The sequence below is a fragment of the Sus scrofa genome, chromosome 6 (genome assembly GCF_054392235.1).
Source record: "Sus scrofa isolate SSC_HxYL_T2T_F1_AM1 chromosome 6, Sscrofa_HxYL_maternal_Yorkshire_Landrace_v2.0, whole genome shotgun sequence".
Classification (NCBI taxonomy): Eukaryota; Metazoa; Chordata; class Mammalia; order Artiodactyla; family Suidae; genus Sus; species Sus scrofa.
Genome location: NC_139388.1, coordinates 12899013 through 12912087, shown reverse-complemented (window position 1 = coordinate 12912087; position 13075 = coordinate 12899013). Strand labels below are relative to the sequence as shown.

The window sequence follows — 13075 nt, the reverse complement described above, 5'->3', positions numbered from 1 at the left end:
GAAAACACTCAGCCCTATTTATATATGCTTTAACCACAGTGTCTTTGCTTCATATTCTCCATGGTGGACTGATGTCAGGGCTTTCAAACATAGAGCCTCTTTTAGCAGCAATCAATACACTAAAAAGCAAGCTAAGTAAAAATCAGCAAGGCAATAAAACGACACAGGTACTTTATAGAGGATGAACATGAGAGGAGGGGAAACAGAGATCCAAGGAGAAGCAAAGACAAATGACAGCTCATCAAAGAAAAACCCAGCATCCAGGCTCACCTCACAGTGACCCTAACGTGACTAGCAGCAAAGACAGTCGCTGAAATGTGACACGATTCCTTGGCACAGCTCTGGATCTTGTTGCTACAACTGGTCCTTTTCCACCATAAGTTCCCAGAAGGATTCTGCTATGGTGTAGCAACATTCTCATCTGAATTCCTCATCTACGATTCATTTGGTTTTGCCTCATTATCTTTATGCGGGGGAAGAGATCCTTTGTTCTTTTTCAGGCTAATAAGGTCGTTTGAGATAGAGATAGCTCAGTTTTCCAAACCTTTCAATCATTTCTTTCCTTCTAGACAATAATGCCCTTATCCTGGGTCTTGTTATAGAGAAACCTACCCTCTCTCTTCTGTCGGATACTATTTTCTCTGTCCTGTTCCATCAGCTCTGCAGGTGTAGGGGAGGGCTCTCTGTTACAGGGTTGATGATCAAGTTACCCAGGCAATTATGTATTAGTAATCATGAGTGGGATGGAAAAGAGGCTGCCTTGTCTTCAGCGCGTTTTTCCAGTCTGTATCTGGGAGGACTTGGAAGATAAAGTCAGGTCGACTCTCTGGTGTGTCCGTGGCTTCTAGAACTTGAGGGTTGAGGCTTGGGCAGGAAGACAAAGATCAAAACCTCCCAAGGGAGGACAGTGGCCAGGAAGGAACTGCCAGAAGAATCAAGACTCTAACATAGTCTGAGAGGGAGAGACACACATTTCATGTGACTTTTTCGGTAAGTCTAAGGTAAGCAGAGCAAGTACTATCCCCATTATATGGATGAGAAAATCAAGGCTCGGGACGATTAAGGGATTTATGGAGTACGGCTAGGAATGGTAAACACATGATACGAAACCACGTTTTTGACTTCAAATCTCGTCCTCTTTCCAGGACTAAAATGTCCAGACTTCAACTCAAGGATTAGATGTTGGGTAGGACAGATCTTTTTTTTTGCTATTTCTTGAGCTGCTTCCCGGGGCATATGGAGGTTCCCAGGCTAGGGGTTGAATCGGAGCTGTAGCCACTGGCCTACGCCAGAGCCATAGCAGCGCGGGATCCGAGCCGCATCTGCAACCTACACCACAGCTCACGGCAACGCCAGAACCTTGACCCACTGAGCAAGGGCAGGGACCGAACCCGAAACCTCATGGTTCCTAGTCGGATTCGTTAACCACTGTGCCACGATGGGAACTCCATGACAGATCTTTTGTCAAAAAGCCAGTGTCAGAGTTTCTGTTGTGGTGCAGCAGAAATGAATCCAACTAGGAACCAAAAGGTTGTGGGTTCAATCCCCTGGCCTCACTCGGTGGGTTAAGGATCTGGTGTTGCCATGAGCTGAGGTGTAGGTGGCAAACTTGCTTCAGATCCTACGTTGCTGTGGCTGTGGTGTAGGCCAGCAGCTGTAGCTCTGATTCAACCCCTAGTCTGGGAACCTCCATATGCCGTGGATGTGGCCCTAAAAAGCAAAAATAAAAAAATAAATTAATTAAAAAAAAAAAAGCCTGTGTCAAAAGCTTGAGTGTGGAGCTCCTGCTGTGGTGCAACGGGATTGGCGGCATCTCTGCAGTGCCAAGGCCGCAGGTTTGATCCTGGGCCAGCACAGTGGATTAAAGGATCTGGCCATGCCACAGCTGCGGCAGAGGTTGGCAACTGCAGCTCGGATCTGATCCCAGGCCCGGGAACTCCATAGGCCGCAGGGTGGCCAAAAAAAAAAAAAAAAAAAAAGGATGACTGTAAGTTTGTATGCTTGTTTGTACACTTTTACTCCAAGTTCACAGAGGACAGAGATCCAGCACAGCACCAAAGCTCGTGTCTACTTGTTAAATGTACTCATTAATCTGTCAAGTGTATTCGGAGGGTCTGCTATTTGGTAGGCCCTGCTTCAGGTGCTGGGATCGTGAGGGCACACATAACGGACAAAGTCTCCATCCTAACGGAGCGGACAGTCCCAGCCAGGGAGGCAGAAATCCATACACAAATAAATTTGTGCTAATATCAGGTAGTAATAAATGCTGCAAGAAAAACGAAGCAAGCTAAAATTAGATTATGACCAGGGTAGAATTTAACAGACATTTTTATAGAAAGTATTCAGGGGAGTTCCTGTCGGAGCTCAGTGGTTAACGAATCCAACTAAGAACCATGAGGTTGTGGGTTCGAACCCTGGCCTTGCTTGGTGGGTTAAGGATCTGGCGTTGCCATGAGTGGTGGTGTAGGCCGGCAGCTGCAGCTCCGATTAGACCCCTAGCCTGGGACCCTCCACATGCTGCGGGAGCGGCCCCAGAAAAGGCAAAGAAAGAAAGAAAGAAAGAAAGTATTCAGGAATGGTGGACTATCTGAGAAGTCAGGTGAAATGCGGCAACAGGGCACAGAAACGTCTTGGGGAAGAGTGACCCAGGCTAACAAAGCACATGTGCTCTGCTGGGTGAACGTGGGTTGGTGTTTGAGAGAATCAGATGAGGCCCATGCAGCTGAGTGGGGTGCGGGAGACGGAGAGAGTGGAAGATGAGTGCCAAGAAAGGGCCACGGGCATGAGGGGGGTGCGAACGGTGCATCTCCCACCGAGGACCTGTCACCAGGGAAGACTCTCGCTCCCTTGGGGCTGGCAACGTGGGTTATACTGCTATGCTATCACTTGGACCACTGACAAACCCAATTACCAAATTCCATTTACTTCAAACCCAGCTTAACCCAGAATGTAGGTGTTCAAAGAGCTAATATTGCTTGAACACAAGTTCAAGGTTAGTAACTCAAATCCAATTGATGTGTCTAAGTAAGGAAATTCATAACTCATACCATCATCTTATTTCTATAAGGTATATGTGCAATTTGGAGCAATTTTTTTTATCTTTTTAGGGCCACACCCGAGACACATGGATGTTCCCAGGCCAGGGGTCCAATTGAAGCTGTCGCTGCTGGCCTGCACCACAGCCACAGCAACGCGGGATCGAGCTGCATCTGTGACCTACACCACAGCTTATGGCCACGCCAGATCCTTAACCCACTGAGCAAGGTCAGGGATCGAACCCATGTTCTCATGGATGCCAGTCTGGTTCGCTAACTGCTGAGCCACGATGGGAACTCCTGGAGCAATTTTTATATCCACAGATTGTCCTGTCTTGTCCTTCCACATACCCAAGAGAAACATATTATTACTAGTAATAGTAATAATTAGCAAAAATTAGAGAGGTAGGTACTATCATACTCTTCACACACTGCGGACAAGACAGGGTACAGAACCCAAAGGAAGAACTGGGGTTAGGACTTAAGTTTGCTGACTCCTGATTCTCTAATAGCCCACATGAACCTTAATTTCAAAGATTTCTGACGGTTAAAACAGATGAATCCTTTACAGATATATGTGAGATCAATACTAACACACCAGATGGGATAAATACAGGCATGGCTGCATTTAGTCAATGCCATCAGTCCACCTGTATCAAGCAGGGTCCAATCAGGAAGAAACTAAACAGTTATTTTAACAGAGGGACTGTAGAATACAGGATAATTAATAATATCAGTAATGATGGACTAAAAAGGCAAAAGGGGACACATTGCAGGGTAACTGCCTGGAGCTGGAGAAGAAGGGGAAGGGGCTGGCATTACTTCCAGGAGCTGGGACTCGGACCCTAATAAGGGAGTGCTGCGTAGCTGGTACCTCGGAGCTTGGAGGGAAGACCCAGAGGGAGTCTATGCGGCTGGAAGGAGGATGCACTTCTCATTTGCATCATCCCAGTGCTGGTTCACCCAGGCTGCAGTTTCCACTTTGCTGCCACTCTCAGAACAAGGCTCACCATGCCTCCTACTGGCAGAACCTAACAAGGGAGCCAGGGGGCAGAGAATGTGGTTTTCAGTATCTCAGCCTGAGCATCACAAAGCAGAGTATAGGAGGGTAGGTTTGGAGCTGAGACAGGACCTGATAACAAGCACAGCATCTGAGTGTGAGCGTAGCTGTAAGTTTAACTAGTGCCATGGTTTCCAGAGTGTCCTGACTTGCAACACTTTGGGGATTTTATAGTATTTGATAGTTTGCTGGAATTTTATTTGGCATTTGTTTTCATGCTTGTTATTTCTTAGAGTCATTGAAGGTCATTTTGCTAGTTTATACCAGGGTCCACTTTACCATATACCGACACCATGTGGTGTCCCCTTTTTTTTTAAGCTGAAAATATTCTTTGGCACCAGTCTTTCCATCTCCAGCAAAGTAGGAACCCCTACTCCATGACTCCTAGACTTATAAAATCCTTGCTACCTGTATTTCAATGAATCTAAGGTATTACCAATTATAAAATGTACCATTATTTTATATACGAGTAAGAAAGCCAACAATTAAACTATGACACAATGCTAATCATTCAGAGTATTTTTTTTCCTTTTTGGCCGTGCTCGTGGCATTCGAAAGTTCCAGGGCCAGGGACTGAACCCACGCCACAGCAGTGGCCCTAGCCACTGCACGGACATCACTGGATCCTCATCCCACTGCGTCAGGCCAGGGATCGAACCCACACCTCCACAGGGACCTGAGCCACTGCAGTCGGACCCTTAACCCATGGTGCCACAGTGGGAATGCGACTACTTTTAAGTGCCTCTTGAACCTTCCTTTACCTGCTTATCATTTGGTTCTTCGTGTTAACATAATGTTTTAGTATCATCTCTAGGGTTTTCTTTCAAGTTGCTGATGTCTCTCTTACAAGCTTCCAGGCTGGCACTTCTGGTATTTGCACATATGTAGGCAAAGGGGACTAGCCAAACATGCCTTTTGGCCAAGAGCTATTTTAAGATACCCTAGACAGGGAGACACACTTTGACTTCTGAGATGTGAAAAAACATGTCTCAGACACACCGTGCTCTCCTCTCCTCTTTCTGCAACTTCCTAGAGCCTTCGGCCCCCATATCCTCTGGGTCATAGACACGAAAAGAGCCAACTCAGGCTCCCTGAGGGAAAAAGGTCACTGTGCTTTTTTTCTTCTCTTGTGGGAAAGAAGAAACTTGACTTTGAAAGCATGAAAGGCTTAAGGACTTTAGAGAGGCTGTTGAAGGTGAGCTGACCAAAGCAGAAGCGAGGCCATTTCTGACTTCCTTGGCCTGTTCCCAAATTAGCAACTGCAAAGCCATCGCCTAGCGTTTAGCCAAAACTTGACCTAAAACCACTGCTTCCTTGGCTTTCTGGGCAGTGACTTAGGTAGGTTGCAGTTAGTTTAGCTGTATGTTCAGAGTTAGAAAAGGATTTTGTTGCACTAACGGTTAAGAGTATAAGATGCTGGGAGTTTGGAGTTCCCGTCGTGGTTCAGTGGTTAATGAACCCACCTAACACCCATGAGGACTCGGGTTCAATCCCTGGCCTCGCCTCGCTCAGGGTTAAGGATACGGTGTTGCTGTGACCTGTGGTGCAGGTTGCAGATGTGGCTCAGATCCCGAGTTGCTGTGGTTGTGGTGTAGGCCGGTGGCTACAGCTCCGATTCGGACCCTAGCCTGGGAACCTCCATATGCCGAGGGAGCAGCTCAAGAAAAGGCAAAGAAAAAAAAAAAAGATACTGGAAGCTTTCTAGTGATCTAGTGATTAGGATTCAGGGCTTTCCCCACTGTAGTGCAGGTTCAATCCCTGGGCTGGGAACTGAGATCCCATATCAGTCTGCTACCTGCCCTGGCCAAAAAAAAAAAAAAAAAAAGTATAAGATGGGAATAAGAAATCCTTGAGCTGTAGTCCTGACTATTCACTTGAGAGAAATTATGTCACTTTTCTGAGTCTCTTCCATTTCATCTGTAAAATGAGGGTATAACCTCTACCTCACAAGCTAACTTATGCTTTTGGGCCACCCAACAGCATAAGGAGGTCTGGGGCCAGGGAGCGGGTCTGAACTACATTTGTGACCTACGCAACAGTTGAGGCAATGCTGGGTTCTTAGTCTACTGTGTAGGGCCGGGGATTGAACCTGTGTCCCAGCACTGCAGAGGCACTGCTGATCCCGTTGCACCACAGCAGGAACTCCACTATGAGGCTTAAATACATAATATATGTAAAAAAAAAAAATTACCAGCTAACACTTTACCAAGTGATTGTTCAAGGCCAAGTACTAGCAGAGGACTTTAAATGGATTATCTAAGAGGAAATGCTCAGAGTAAGCCAGAGGCTCAGGACATCAATAGCAACTGTTTTTTTGTTTGTTTGTTTTAGGGCCGCACACACACAGAGCACATGGAGGTTCCCAGGCTGGGGAAAAATCGGAGCTGTAGCTGCTGGCCTACACCACCGCTCACGGCAACCCTGGATCCTTAATCCACTGAGCGAGGCCAGGGATCAAACCCGAGTCCTCATTGATGCTAGTCGGGTTTCATTAACCACTGAGCCATGGCAGGAACTCCTCAATAGCAATTTTTTAAAGATTTATTTTATTTTTTATTTTTGGCTGGGCCTGCGGCATTTGGAAGTTCCTGGGCCAGGCATCGAGGCCTCCACAACAACCAGGGCTGCTGCAATCAGACTCTTAAGCCACTGCGCCTTGATGGGAACTCCTCACTTAGCATGTTTTTGAAGTTGATCCACGCTGTAGTCCCTATCATGACTCCTCTCCTTTTTGTGGGTGAGTGACATTCTTTGTACAGATTCAGTACATTTTGCTATCCATTCACTCGTGGATGAACATTCGGGCTGCTTGCACTTATTTTTTGAATTGCTATTGCTATTGTGCATAGTGCTATGAACATTTGTGCACACGTTTTTGTGTAGACGTGTGTCCTCAATTCCCTGGGGTGCACGCCTGCCTAGGAGTGGGAATGCTGGGACACGAGGTAACTGTAGGTTTGACTTCTTTAAGAACTGCCAACTACTGTCCAAAGTAGCTATGCCATTTTATATACTTACCTATTTTTAAATTTTTACTGTTTTTGTTTGTTTGTTTGTTTGTTTGCCTCACAGCACTTTCTGAATTTTTCCTTTAAAAATTGTTGTCATGGGGAGTTCCCACTGTAGCTCAGTGGTAAAAAGCCTGACTAGTATCCATGAGGTTGTGGGTTCGATCCCTGGCCTCCCTCAGTGGGTTAAAGATCCGGCATTGCCATGAGCTGTGGTGTAGGTCGCAGACACGGCTCGGATCCCACGTTGCTGTGGCTGTGGCGTAAGCCGGCAGCTACAGTTCTGATTCCACCCCTGGCCTGGGAACTTCCATATGCCACAGATGTGGCCCTAAAAAGATCCCCCACCCTCCCAAAAATTTATTGTCACGGAGTTCCTGGTGGGAAGCAATGGGGATGCGGCACCTTGGGAGCACTGGGAAAACAGGTTTGGTACCCAGCCTGGCACAGTGGGTTAAGGATCTGACGTTACCACAGCTACAGCTTAGGTCATAACATGTCTCTGATCTGATCCCTGCCCAGGAACTCCACGTGCCTTGGTGTGGCCAAAAAAAAAAAAAAAAAAAGTTGTCATTATAATTTAAAAATCTTGAATATGTGTTACATTCCAATGGTATAAAATTAAAATGGTACAAGAGGGTGTATGGTGAAAAAGCTTCTCTCCCACCTTAACCTCAGTCATCTAGTTCCTCCCTCAGCACAATCAATGTAGTCAGTTTCTTTTGAATTCTTTCATAGACAGCCAAAGCAGGCATATAGGTATATGTATATACACACGTTCATATATATTTTTTGTTTTTTCTACTCTTTTTATACAAATGGAAGCATATTATATAAAGCTTTTGTTTTTTATACTTGTCAATTTCTCTTGGAGGTAATTCCACATCAATATATATAAATCCAACTTCAGTTTAAAAAAAAAAAAAGCTCTGTGGGGAGTTGTGGCTCAGTGATGGACGAATCCAACTAGGAACCATGAGGTTGCGGGTTTGATCCCTGGCCTTGCTCAGTGGGTTAAGGATCCGGCGTTGCCGTGAGCTGTGGTGTAGGTCGAAGACGAAGACGCGGCTCGGATCCTGCATTGCTGTGGCTCTGGTGTAGGCCGGCAGCTACATCTTGGATTTGACCCCTAGCCTGGGAACCTCCATATGCCACAGGTGCGGTCCTGAAAGGACAAAAGACAAAAAAAAAGCTACGTAACATTTCACTGGGTAGATGTACCACAACTTCTTTAATGAGTTCTCTATTGCTACATAGATTGTTGACTAACTTTTTTTTTTCTTTTTCAGCCACAGCCAAAGCATACACAAGTTCCCAGACCAGGCATGGAATCCCGGCGACCTACGCCACAGCTGAAGCAACCCTGGATCCTTAACCCATGACACCAGGCCAGGCTAGGGAGTCAAATAGGTGCCTCCACAGAGACAAGCCGGATCATGAACTCACTGCACCACACGGGACCTCCCATGTCTTTTGATGTTACAGACAGTGCTGCCATGAGCCATTTTTCAGGCATGTCATTTTACACATGTGCAAAAACCTTAGTATATTTACTAGAAGGAGAAGCAGGCACATGAATTGGAAATTTCGACAAATATGGAGAAATCATCCCTCAAAGAGGTGGTATGAATCTACACTCCCACCGGTGACAGACGGGAGTGTGCTTGCAGGCTTCCCTATATCTGGCCCACAGTCCTACCAAAATTCAGTTTTTGTCTGATAGATAAAAATGGATAGATAAAAATGGTATCTCAAACACAGTCTCTTTTTTTTGGCCACACCCACAGCATGCAGAAATTCCTGGGTCAGGGATCGAACCTGAGCCAGAACAGTGACAACACTGGCTCCTTAACTCACGAAGTGTGCCACAAGGGAACTACTCGATGTGTTTTTTTTTCTTTTGAGCCACACCTGCGGCATATGGACATTCCCAGGCTAGGGGTCAAATTGGAGCTGCTGGCCTATGTTACAGCCACAGCATCACCACATCTGAGCTGCATCTGCAACCCACACCACAGCTCATAGCAACACTGGATCCTTAACCCATTGAGCGAGGCCAGGGATCAAATACACGTCCTCATGGATACTTGTTGAGTTCTTTACTCACTGAGCCACAACAGGAACTCCTCTTATATCTTCTAACTCATTTATTTGTATCTCAAAGAGCTCAGCCAGGAAAAAAACAAATGATTTACTGAGAAAGACTGTTGATGACAATGTTATAAGTTACTATTGAAAAAGGCTTAGAATGGAGTGGGGAAAAAAGCTAAGAAAAAGGAGCTTTGGTTTTATGGTAGGGTTTTTTTTTTTTTTTTGGTTTCTTCAGGGCTGTACTCGTGGGATATGGAGGTTCCCAGGCTAGGGGTCGGATCGGCCTACACCACAGCCACAGCAACGCCAGATCAGCAACGCCAACCTCATGGTTCCTAGTCGGATTTGTTTCCACTGAGCCACGACGGGAACTCCTGGTTTTATGTTTTAAAATGTAGAATTACCCAGTGTTAAAGAGCACTGATAGTTCTGGCCACCATAAAAACAGGAGGTAGTTTTGGCTTTATAAAATCGCAAGACACACACACACACCAGAAGCTGGGGGTTGGTGGGCAGTGATCCTGAGGGAGTGGTTTCTGTTTACCGAGATAAGAGGCTAACTAGCAGTACCACTGGGAAGCCAACCGGTTGTGGAAGATGAACAGGTGAATAAAACTGAGAAATGAAATATTGCCTGCCTGCCTTATCAGTAAACAAAGGATGTCACAGAGATTGCAGTCACCTCTGAAGGGGAGCCCTGAGGGAACTCAGGAAGGAAGCTAAGAATACCTGCCTTCGAACAGCCATCAGGCTGCAGCCACACCGGATGGCGAGCCCTCAGGAGGTGAAAAGCCAGAGAGCTGAGGTGCCCAACAGAGGAATGGTTTCACTGAGCCCTGACTCTTCCATCTTCCCAATACAAAGAAATGTGCTAAATTTCTTGAGATATCTAGTTTTTTTTTGGGGGGGGGGTGCTGTACTCCCATATGGAGGCTCCCAGGCTAGGGGTCAAATCGGAGCTGTAGCTGCTGGTCTACACCACAGCCACAGCCACACCAGATCCGAGCTGTCTGTGACCTACACCACAGCTCATGGCAACAACGAATCCTTAACCCACTGATCGAGGCCAGGGATCAAAACTGCGTCCTCATGGATGCCAGTCAGATTCGTTTCCACTGAGCCACGACGGGAACGCCCTGGTTTTCTTTTATTAACAGTAATCTGTGTGCCCTTTGCTGCAAAACTCCTATGTATCCCAGCTCCCCTCCTTTCCTTAGAGTGGGTTTTCTCAGGGTTACCAGAGAAGCGGTCTCCTGGGCTTAAGTCCTCAGTTTTGTCTACTGAATATAAAACAGAACTCTCAACTTTTAGGTTGAGCAAATTTTTTTTTTTGTCTTTTCTAGAGCCGCACCTGTGGCATATGGAGGTTCCCAGGCTAGGGGTCCAATGGGAGCTGTAGCTGCCGACCTACGCCAGAGCCACAGCAACGTGGGATCCGAGCCGCGTCTGCAACCTACACCACAGCTCACGGCCACGCCGGATCCTTAACCCACTAAGCAAGGCCAGGGATGGAACCCGAAACCTCACGGTTCCTAGTCAGATTCGTAAACCACTGAGCCACGATGGGAACTCCTCCTTACTGTATTTTTTATTTGCTTGCGTAGTTTTCTGTGTACTTTTACAATTTCAACATACAGTTTCTATTCCAATTTCTCACAATGTGATGTTTAAAAGTAAAAGCAAATCAAATATCCACCAACAGGAAACTGGTTAAATCCATTACCACTTTCTGTATCGATTACTTTGCAGACCTTAAAAAGAAGTTTGATTAACAAATATTGATACATGGGAAGTTCCTATTGTGGCTCAGTGGTGATGAGCCTGATAGTATCCAAGAGGATGTGGGTTTGATCCCTGGCCTCACTCAGTGGGTTAAAGATCCCGAGTTGCCATGAGCTGTGAGGTAGGTCACAGATGTGGCTGATGTGGCTTGGATCCTGCCCTGCTGTGCCACAGGCTGGCAGTTGAAGCTCCAATTCAACCCCCAGCCTGGGAGCTTCCATATGTCCCAGGTGTGGTCCAAAAAAAAAAAATGAGACATGCAATTCTAGACATACTGAGTCTACCCACATGGAATTAGGTCTAGCAGGGGAGAGATGAGAAATAAATGAATTATACACAAATAGTGATATATGTGCCAAACTGGGTCTTTAATTTTATGTCATTATATATACCTGTAACTCTTTAATAATTTACAAGGAGAATTCATAATCATAAAAAAGGTAAGGAAAGTTAAATATTCATAAAAAATCTGAATCCTATTTTGCTTGTGGTTACTCATATGAACAGTCAGATTATTTTTTTTTTCATTTTATTAAGTTGCTGGGAAAAGTCTTAATTTTTTTTTTTTCAGCTACACCAATTTGGCTGTAGGCCAATCATCTCAGAGGTGTCTAAAGAGATCCAACTTTGAAAGAAGAAAATCCAGAATTTTCCTACTTTCAAAGGAAAATGTTTCCTGAAAATGAGCGTAAAGGGGTAGGTGACTATAAAGGAAGCATTCACGTACCTCGAATCAGACACTAGATTACACACAGTAAAAAGCTTCGTTTTCACCCCCAGACGGCGGCAAGATGCAGCAGCATCTCAGGAAGCGAGCCCAGGGAGGCTGGACTGGGCCAGCAACAGTCTGGGGAGGTCACTCAACCAATTAGCGCCTCTGCTTCCACATGTCAGTCTGCCTAAAAATACCCGCCCTTTTTGTTGCTACTGCTTGCTGAAGCACAAGCCAGCTGCAAGAACGGGTAATTAAAGAGAGCATTAGACATTCGCGTCATGGCTCAGCGCTTAACAAGTCTGACTAGCATCCGTGAGGACGCAGGTTCGATTCCTGACCTCCTGCACAGGGTTACGGATCCGGGACCTGGCGTTGCCATGAGCTGTGGTGTAGGTCGCAGACGCGTCTCAGATGCTGCTTTGCTCTGGCCCTGGCTTGGGCTGGCGGCTACAGCTCTGATTAGACCCCTAACCTGGGAACCTCCATATGCTGCGGGTGCGGCCCTAAAAAAAACAGAAAAACCAAAAAAAAAAAAAAGAGAGAGAGAGAGAGAGAACGTCAACTGGCTTTCACGACTCAGCAACTTTCGCGACCACACTTCCATCAGGCCACGCCCACGGAAATGGGGGCCAGAGACAGGCTGTCCCCAGGCTATCAGTCTCTGTGTGGGACACACACCCTGACAGCAGTGACTAATTTTCTCGGGGGTGGTGGACGGCTTGGAGAATTCGAATATTACAAAATATTTACTCCCCAGGAAATTAAATATAAGCTTAGGCCAATGAGCCTGTACACACAACTTCTGTGGATTCGTAACTCCTTCAGACCCAAGCAGGGCCCCCAGGGACAAGGACCCGGACCGCCCAGCTTCCTCCCACGCATGCCCCTATCCCCATCTCCATCCATACAGCCGCCCAGAACCACGCACCGAAACGAGCGGGACGCGCAGGTGATCCCCCTGCAGTCGGTTGAAGGCAGGGAACGTGCTCCAGGCCAGGAATCCGCCGTGCGCGTGCTCAGGTCCCAGCAAGGCCACGAGCAGCACTTGGTGCTGGAAGCGTACGGTCGGCTGCTCCTCGTAGCTACTCCGTTTCAGCCAAAACCCTGAGGTAAAGAGGGCAGGAGGCAGAGGGGAAGAGGTTAGGGAGGCCGGCGGGAGCACCGGGGAGAATCCTGTCGCGCACTGGCCTTCAGGCAGGCTCACCGTGGCTCCGGAAGGCCACCAGCAGCGGTGGGATGTACGTGAGGGCGGTGGCCAGCAGCAGGAACAGCGCGGCCTTGGAGCAGAGCCCCGCGCGGTAGCCGCGCTCCACCGGGTGAGAAAAGAGTTCGTGGAGCGCCATGAGCACAGGTCGGAGTCGGGCTGCGCGTCCCGGACCCCTCC

The 13075-nt window shown here is 47.0% G+C and overlaps 1 protein-coding gene across 2 annotated transcripts in view; it reads right to left on the bottom strand.

Moving 5' to 3' along the window:
* Window positions 1-13075, bottom strand: part of TMEM231 (transmembrane protein 231) — a 23287-nt gene extending 10212 nt beyond the window's left edge. For both annotated transcript variants that reach the window (XR_014805436.1, XM_003126861.7), the window contains exons 1-2: window positions 12896-13075; window positions 12620-12795 (exon numbers count right to left, since the gene is read on the bottom strand). Coding sequence is in view for 1 of the 2 variants with exons in the window: in XM_003126861.7 (XP_003126909.5) it covers window positions 12620-12795; window positions 12896-13034 (315 nt within the window). In the remaining variant the exon portion in view is untranslated. The remainder of the gene's footprint in view (window positions 1-12619; window positions 12796-12895) is intronic.